The sequence below is a fragment of the Corticium candelabrum genome, chromosome 4 (genome assembly GCF_963422355.1).
Source record: "Corticium candelabrum chromosome 4, ooCorCand1.1, whole genome shotgun sequence".
NCBI lineage: Eukaryota > Metazoa > Porifera > Homoscleromorpha > Homosclerophorida > Plakinidae > Corticium > Corticium candelabrum.
The window spans coordinates 4,365,000-4,373,806 of NC_085088.1; the positions used below are offsets into that span (position 1 = coordinate 4,365,000).

General features: G+C 41.3%; 2 protein-coding genes across 2 annotated transcripts in view; one reads left to right on the forward strand and one right to left on the reverse strand.

Moving 5' to 3' along the window:
• Nucleotides 1-276: 276 nt before the first annotated feature.
• On the reverse strand, nt 277-8,470 carry LOC134178405 (uncharacterized). Its single transcript, XM_062645283.1, has 7 exons — nt 8,355-8,470; nt 5,146-5,431; nt 4,507-4,738; nt 2,727-2,920; nt 2,311-2,517; nt 1,857-2,246; nt 277-720 (listed from the first exon to the last, which is right to left on the reverse strand). The coding sequence occupies exons 1-7, from the start codon at nt 8,412-8,414 to the stop codon at nt 635-637; spliced, it is 1,455 nt and encodes a 484-aa protein (XP_062501267.1). The 5' UTR covers nt 8,415-8,470; the 3' UTR covers nt 277-634.
• Nucleotides 8,471-8,514: 44 nt separating this feature from the next.
• LOC134178444 (uncharacterized) overlaps nt 8,515-8,807 on the forward strand; it is a 2,968-nt gene continuing 2,675 nt past the window's right edge. Inside the window, exon 1 of the mRNA XM_062645322.1 lies at nt 8,515-8,807. This exon is cut by the window's right edge and continues 13 nt beyond it. Coding sequence (XP_062501306.1) covers nt 8,647-8,807 — 161 coding nt within the window. The 5' untranslated portion in view covers nt 8,515-8,646.

The following is an 8,807-nucleotide window of genomic DNA, read 5'->3' on the forward strand; positions in this document are numbered from 1 at the left end:
TGGCAGTTGTTTTGCTCTTCTTAGAAAGAGGAGTACAAGAGTGTACACGCATCTTCCTATCGTAATGACACTTAGTACATGACAGAATTAGAGTACATTGGACATGTACATTAAGGTGGTCTGGGACTCCAAAGCTAACGTGCGTTACCTCTTTCTTTTATCCGGACATTCTGAAATACGGGCACTCCCCGGTCCCATATTGCCCGGATAAGGGAGGTTTGAGTGTACTATGTACACTAAGTTTTCAGTGGAAACATGGTATATTTGACAATAAGCCAATTACGTACATAAAGGCAGCTCTCTGCACAGATGGAGAGCACATCAGAATTAATATAATGACGTTTGCCAAACCATGTACACTAGTACCATGTACACTACTGCTATGTTCTATTTTAGTAAGAGTAGAGCTTTTGTGTCCATCAATCAGCTATCTATATACACCATTACTATACAAACATGAGCAGTTGTAAAACATGAGCAGTTGTAAAACCTAAAGCATAAAAACTATCTAAGCCAGTATTTTTATAAAACGGTCAACTTTACACAATTTGTCTGACAATAAAACGCACTCACTAAACCGTTGTATAAATGTATTACGAGCTTGTTGATAAAGCAGATAATCTTGTCTATGACACTACTTGAGCTCTTCAAGAGAAAAAGCTTTCCTAATACGTCCCATATAGCCAAGGCTTTCAGACACACTGTTGCTACTTGCCACTGCTAAAAATGATATTAGTAGTAGAGCATGCAGTTCCACCAAACATACATTGTACAGTACTGAGTAATGCATAAACAGATTTAGACTCACAAACTCCTAAGCAAAGGTACTGAATTGTTTGTTTGTCTGTCTATCTGTCTGTCTGTCTATCCGTCTGCTCATCTTCATTTCTACCCTGTCACCCATTTAATGCCTACCTGTCTGTGTGTCCACCATATTCTTATCAGCCTGCTTCCCATAAACATAGTACTAGGTACTGCAGAGTATCGACCAACAACAATTATACCATTTTGCCTTGACTACACCCACATAATGTACTACATGTGTGTGTGTGTGTGTGTGTGTGTGTGTGTGTGTGTGTGTGTGTGTGTGTGTGTGTGTGTCACGGTGGAGCAGATGGTAGAGCGTTGGTGATGACATCCGGGATCTTGTATTCCGTGATAAGGGTTGAAGGTTCAATCCTGGTAGAGGCGACACTGTCACAGTTTCCTTGAGCAAGAAACTCACCCACACTTGCTTCTCTCAACTCAGGAGTATAAATGAGTACCTGGTCGTTGACTGGGGTGGACATGACCGCTGGCTTGGCAGCAACATCATGCAGCAGACGGGTATGTGTGGGCCTTGGTGTCCAGTCCCAGAGCTGCGCCATTGTCAGTGCTCCTGGGTGACTCTGGCCAAGCTCCAGGTGGATTGTAGCACTGGCCCCAAGACTCCACGTAGCACATGGAGGCCCTGTCTCTAAAGGCAGGGGAGCTATCTCCGCAACTGACCTCAAGGTCAACGTCGAAAGACGTGGAGGGCTTAACATTTGTCTATTTGTCCATTTTGCACACGCGCGTGCGTGCGTGTAGCCTAGTTTAGTGCAATTGCAATTAGATGCAAGGTCAAAGGTATGTGCTATGTCAGAAGCAGTACAGATATGTGGTCACTTAGTAACCTTTCTTTCATTTGCACCACAATTAGAATATCAACCATGTAGCAAGGGCATTATGCAATGATTGATGGGTATTAATGGCAAAATTGCCGATAAGAGTGAGAGATGTCTGTTGCCTCAATTACATTGCACGTGCTACTAAACGAATGTCTCATCTGACTGCCTGTCATGCACACCACCACACAATGTGCACATGCAACTTACCTTGTTCTGCAGATGATAATGTTCCAAGTGGCCTTGGCATTGTCGGCGGTCCTGTCGTTGCTTCGGGTACACATTTAGCATCATATGAGGTTCTCACCAAAATAGGTGATTTCAGTGGCACATTCACTCTTGCATCTCGATTTACTTTTGCGGTTGCCTTCTTCTCACAAGGTGTACGTGGTTGCCCAACACGTACTGGTCCTGAATCTACTGGTGATGACAGAAAGTCATCAGTTAGAGGCGAGTAAGGCTTGAACACAGGGCTGGTCGGCAAACTTGAACCACTAACAGTTGGTGAAGATGAAAGTTCAGACTGGGATTTGTTGACTAAAACTGGTGCAGGCATACGTGGAGGAGGCTTTGAACAAGTCTCCTGACCATCACATGTTTCTAAGGTACAATTAATGCAATTTTGAATTCTTAAAAAATAAAAAATAAATCTTAGCTACATCACCTTCACTTATTGTTCGTTCACCACAATACAATTCAGTTGTATTCAAAGAACCCTGTTGAAAACGCGATACAAGACCAGTGCTTGAAAAACTTCTAGGAGAGCTATATATATCGTTAGGTGACGATAATCGTGGCGGTATAGGTGGACCACTGGGTTGTGATGCAACGTTCATTGGCTCATTATCAAAAATATTGTCACATGAATATGCTACAAGTGTAAAAAACGTTTTAGACCAAGTTAACAATAGCCTCATACCAAACTTTCTCGTGCTGTTGTGCCCAGGAACCGTTCTCATATTACATGAACAGTTGAGGACACAACAACATTGAGGGTGTCATACAGGCACAAGAGTGCGAGAAGTCTGGTACTAAAGCTAATTAAGATATCAATCAACTAGATGTCAACAGTATACTCACACATTGTTTGCTGCTGCAAGAGAGTTCTCTCCTGAACATCGTGGTCATCATAGGCAAACGTATCAAAAGATTGTGCCCTTCTTAATCGCAACTGAGAAAAGAGATCATCTGAAATATCTGTTCTGCTACGAATAGCTTGTAAAACCCGCGGTCCATCATTACAGCGAAAGAAGAAGAGTCCCTGATGACTGTTACTGTACCAACAACCAACAAAATCTATTAACTGATGTGTTTCTGCATTTAAGTACCGTACTCATTAAAGGTAATAAATAAATACATATATCAAGACAGAAAACTGAGTGATAAATTCACTTGATTCTATACATGGCAGTGTATGTGATAGTCTCTCCCTATCAATGTGATGTAAACGTCTATTACTTTTCCAGTCACTCAGATTGTATGAAAGCGTCTAGCAGTTGGTGACCTCTTTACAAGATTTCATTGCAATCAGAAAAATCGATCATATTAGGTTTTTTCCACAAAGGTATGATTGTATAATATACCGTACTCACCCGATTATTATCCCACCCCCATGGTTGGCTAGCATCAAAGAAAAAGTTGGGATAATAAAACTTGATAGACTAATACCCAGAGGTGTTAATTGACGGAATTGATTAATTAATTAAGTCAAGTGCTCATGACACCACCTGTCAATGTTAAATTGGTTGGCAATTTTTGACACCTGGAAGACATCCTGGCATGCCATTGGACAACACTAATCTACTGTTCAACAGGGATGAACAAATTCTCTTCAAATAGCTGCTGCACTGTCAAATGCATACACAAGTGAAGAATAATGGTATTAGCATTCCTACAGGCAGCACAGTCACTGCATTAAGCGCCAATTACCACTAATTAAAAAAGCATATAGGTGTGAAAATCTAAAGCCTAAGCCAACAGTGGGGATGGGAGCTTACTTGAGCTCTGAGACTATACTCGGATGAGTGAGTACTGGTACACTTATAGATTGCATTAATATATAAATTGTATAATGAATGATTAGACGATCTCTCCATTTGAAAACAAATGCTGCTAATATCTATAGAGAGGAAGTCTATTTTGTTGCTCTATATCTAAAGAAAATGTCCACAGACAAACTACCTAGCCCTAACATAGGCCAAAAATGGTTATTTTTACATCTGACTCAGTCTTTCTTTTGTTGAAAAACAATCACTTCCTGTGAGTTCGAACAGTCAAGGTTTCAAAGGTATTAGTACTGTATAATCTTCTGTGCACATACCTTCCTCTACAATCACATCCTATTATCACCTGTCAGTTATCAGGATGTTCAAAATTTCAGGATATTTATAGCTTGTACCATTCAAGTACAAGCCCGAAAGAGAAATCAGTCAGTTAAACTCCTAACGTCCAGTAGCCTGACCAGTACCGTACCTATGTCAGTAAACAAATGACACTGGTGTGCAAAGAGAAAACAGCCTCACTTTTGACATGTACCGTCCAGCACTGCCCATAGAAGCAAACATATTTCAATGACAGAAGCAGTCATTTTGAATCCTGGTCAATGCCTATTTGCGAGATATTTGTTTGACTTTTCAAGAAAAACCTTTGTGTGAATAAATTCCATTTTACAATACCAGATAATACAACCAACAAATCATCTATCTATCAATCAAACACACAATAACTATTCAATGTTTTACATTACATGTTATGTACCAAGTACTCTGGTCTAAAAAATTTGCCGTTACTTTGCTTGTACACTGTACGTAGTAATCATGCATGCAATTTAGTATATCAACGTACAATGCTAGATGCTCACCTTGCCAACTGCAGGCTTATTATGTGGGTGCATTCTTCATCTTTTAAATCTCTGCAAGTGGTGTCAACAATGCAGCTGATTGGACATCGTAAAATCTCTTGCAGCGTTTCTTGATGGTGATCTGATTTTCTCCAAATCACCACATCCAATGAGGCAATTTCAATCATGTAGTTTCCTGCTAACTTTGCCTTACGAGACGCCTGTGACGTCTCAACAGTAACGTCAAACATATCTAGATGTACAATATCACACAAAGGTCACACTGATAGGCACTGCAAGCCTGCTAGTGTCTGTTTGTTTGTCCATTTATTTCTAATTACCTCTACAAATATTTCATTAAACACAAATACTAACCACTGTCTGTCTGTCTGTTTGTCTGTCTGTCAATAAAACATATTTTTTTCCAAATGAATTATCATACAATAATAAATTTTATCTAATTAGGTGGTTCAGTCTTTAGATGCATATCTGTCCTGTCCTGTCCTGTTTATCTGTCTGTCTGTCTGTCTACCTGTCTATCTGTCAGTCTGTATGTCTACTCATGTTTTAATGTGTGTCTGTCTGCCCATGAGAACTGTGCAGGTACCATCCTATGATGTGCTGTCCAAACGCACCTATTACAGACACAGACATACAAACCTTTACTGGCAGTGTTCAGTCCTCTTGCTGAAATAGCTTCTCTAATAGCCTTGACCCACAAGTCGGCATCCGTTTCACTACTGCAAGCAAACATACAGTGGCTTCCAGATAAACAAATACGAAATGCATGGGGTTTATGTGCAGATCGTCTCTCGACAGTACAGGCGGTTTCCAGATGAATAGTTCTCTTCTTGCTTGATACCAAGTCACCTTTACCACAATATTCGAGCTGTACTCTGCTTCCATCACTGCTCTTGCTCAATACAAAGAAATACTGCCTATAAGGCTGTAAATGCAAACAACTACATCACTAATATGTAATTAATTAAACCAATGTGATAGGCAGACTCATATTTGTATTTTAACAAAAATGACTAGAAATGTTGCCACACTGAGAAACTACTAAGTAATTAACTAAAAGCCATCTGCAATGGGATCACACAACTCATGTGCCAACTTGCTATTTCTTTCTTCAGGGGGATATGTTCAGAGGAGGTGTACCCATTTTCAAACTAATTCCAAATTCTGGTAAATCTTCATATTCTAAAAATTTCACATTGACGTGTTTAATTAAGCCATTTAAGAGGTAGTGTTTACAGACAGAGACAGACAGAGAGACAGATGTAAGACTGGGGTGGCCTGGTAATCAGCCATAACAACATGGTTTCAGCATGGTCAGACTGTTTGAGTTAACTGCAATTACATCACGTATGTCAATTCTGAAGACAGATCAGACATAGTCATGTTTGATTCGGCATCGAGGGTGGATCTTGAATTGAATATTGCACTAGCACATCCCTGGAGTAACGACATAGAAGTCTTATCAGTTACAAGTCAGAGAGCAGCGGCAACCAGAAGAGACAATCTGAAGATCAAAAAGTACGACCAGGAGCTCTTGCCTGGAGGTTTTCGACCAACAGTTGTGCCTATAGTCTTCAAACATTTCGGCTATAGGGGAGAGAAAGCTGAAGACTATAAGAAGAAACTGTCACAGCTATCAAGAGATGAAGACGAAAAGCCAAATGCATCAACCTTCAAGACATACTGGAGATCTGTGTTTTGTGTGTGTCTACAACGATCAAATGCTAGAGTGATTGACAAAAAAATAAAGGAAGATTGTTTAAGAGACAGCCACATAAACATAACTAGTTGTAGGTAGAACCAAGCCCTATTGGCTTGGGTAGTATTTAGTTGCTTTGCTTAGATGGTGTATAATAGTTCAATGTTTGAAAATATATGTATTGACAGACAGACAGACAGACAGACAGACAGACTATCTACTTACATCAAGTCTCTCTAAGGTCTACAGACGAGTGTGGAAACGGCAACAGCTCACAGTTTAATACATACTGGAGAGAACGTCTGTCTGTTCAACTAGTCTACAGAAATGCAACTTGAGAGTAATATATAGAAAATAGGACGTCTTAATAGATGTGATGAGTACTTCTTGCAAGTTTCCAGGTCTTGTGGCCTTGGAGAAGATAAAGATGAAAAGTAGCTTGGACATTACTGAACAATTGTAGAGGTTTGTAGTAGCCATCTGTCATCATGTACTCTAAATTGCAATTTATCAAATAAATGACCGACCGACAGACAGACAGACAGACTCAGCACAATTTATGGATTACTGGCAAAAAAGATTCAGCATTCATCTACAGCAATGCAAAAACAAAGCTGCATTCACCTCCAATAATGAATGTTGTAGTACCTGAAACCCTCTTTGGGTTCTTTGGCAGTTACAAAAATGTAGTTTTAGTTCTAAGCTTGTTCAGTAGTTTAAGTCTCTAAGTGATTCTGTATAGTTCGACTCGTAGTTACATATTACATGTTGCTAGATTCAAACATATGTATTGACAGACCGACAGACAGACAAACACTGTCACAGACAAACACAGGCTCGGATCCAGGAATTTTTGAAAGAGGGGGTTGACCTGGTAGCAGTTATTTATAGCATTACTAATTTTCTCTTTTCTAATAAAATATAAATTATTGAACCACGCCTATTGGAAAAGAGGGGGTTACAACCCCCTGAATCCCCATCTGGATCCGGGCCTGAAACACCTGGGGGAACGTTACAGCTTGGCTCTGCTGTCCTATGCAAGTTGTACTTACCAATTTGACTTAAGTAATTAATTAAACCAGCAAATGATGCACTACAAGACATTTCTTGACCTGGCATTGAGTGTACTGTACACTTATTATGATAAGTTAATTAACTAATTAACAGCCTTATAGGTTTACGGTTCGCTTGAAAGTGATGTCCGGAGCGTTTCAGAGCACATCAAAAACTCGCCGCAACCCACTAGCGCTGCCACAGCGAGGGAGAGCTGAGCCGGGTATGTATACGGCTCTCTGCTGGTAATAAACACCCTGAGGGGTAGCGTGCTACATGGCACCTTCTCGTGGCACATGCACGCGTGGTGCATCAAGCCGTTGACACCTTTTAAATGTACTAAAAAAAGGATATTAAGAGTTTGTTGTCATGCGCTAGCTAGTAAACACGCTATCTGATCAGTCATCGCGCAACAGTACGAATGTCTAGCTTACCATGCGGACAGATTGAACTTGTTCTCTAGCTTTAGACCCACGCGGAAAGTCGTGACTATTCTAGCCATGCAGACAGGCGAAAAGTATAGTGACTATTCTCGCTTTTAGCTCTAATGAGTAGTAAAACATCGGGTTCTTTTAGTAGGTATTAGCTATCTATCTAGCTACTACTGGCTATCTCATTCATTCATTCTATTCAGTACATCATTCAAGCTAGCCTTCTCAGAGCTCGAGGATGATGGTGGCTCCTTTCTAGAGCGAGGTGGTGTATCTCTGTTGTGCCGCCTGCGCCTGGGCCTTACAAATGCCAGTTAGCCGCTACTGCTTGGTCTAGACCACGCACTGCAACAGTCTTTCTAACCTAAAAGGTATCACGCCTTGGTATGCCGACCCTATTAGGTAGGAAGCTAGATTAGACACGCTACCGTGTTGATCGAGATAAGGATAAATAAACAAGAAGACATGCAATGACGACACGCAGTCAACAGATGATCATTCATTATATCGAGAACGACTTTTTGATCATAGCCGCTGCAACATGAGTAGGCAACCGTGCAACAGTACATCCTACAACCAACAGTACATCCTAGAACCAACCCACTGAGCGGTTCCGATTACATCTAGCTACACGCACGTGTTCGATTGCGTGTAGATGCTCTCACCTGATACATCCTGCTTGTTTTCAACAACATAAAACCCTGTCTGACCGTAACCATTGCCATAAAGACGACGACACCCGACGACAAGAACCAACACAAACAACATTCAATAATTTAACATCCGGGACCTGTCAGAGAAACCCGGGACCTTTCATTAGCCGGGTATCCTTATCATGGCCGACTGATTCGCTGCGACTTCGCTTGCAACATTTCTGGAGATTTCGGCGAGATCTGCGTACCCACAGCAATCAGACAGGAATAAAACGTTCATATCGACGTCGACGACTGCTCAACGATGAGCGCACAGAACAGAGCGACTGCAAACGGCGGCAACACGCGAAAGAGCAAGAAGAAGCGGAACGCCCGATCCCAGCCGAAGTGCGACGACGAACAGAAGCGAACGAGCGGCGGCGAAGAGACGACGGGAGGCTGTGCGCAGCGTGACGGCGCTCAACG

What these genes read in the sequence shown, in the direction of transcription:
- LOC134178405 (XM_062645283.1), bottom strand. Translation starts at nt 8,414, where the DNA reads ATGGCAATGGTTACGGTCAGACAGGGTTTTATGTTGTTGAAAACAAGC. An exon ending in TGAACGAACAATAAGTGAAG is followed by an intron (nt 2,247 to 2,310) that starts GTGATGTAGCTA and finishes ATTGTACCTTAG; the next exon opens with AAACATGTGATGGTCAGGAG. An exon ending in ATTATCATCTGCAGAACAAG is followed by an intron (nt 721 to 1,856) that starts GTAAGTTGCATG and finishes TATCATTTTTAG; the next exon opens with CAGTGGCAAGTAGCAACAGT.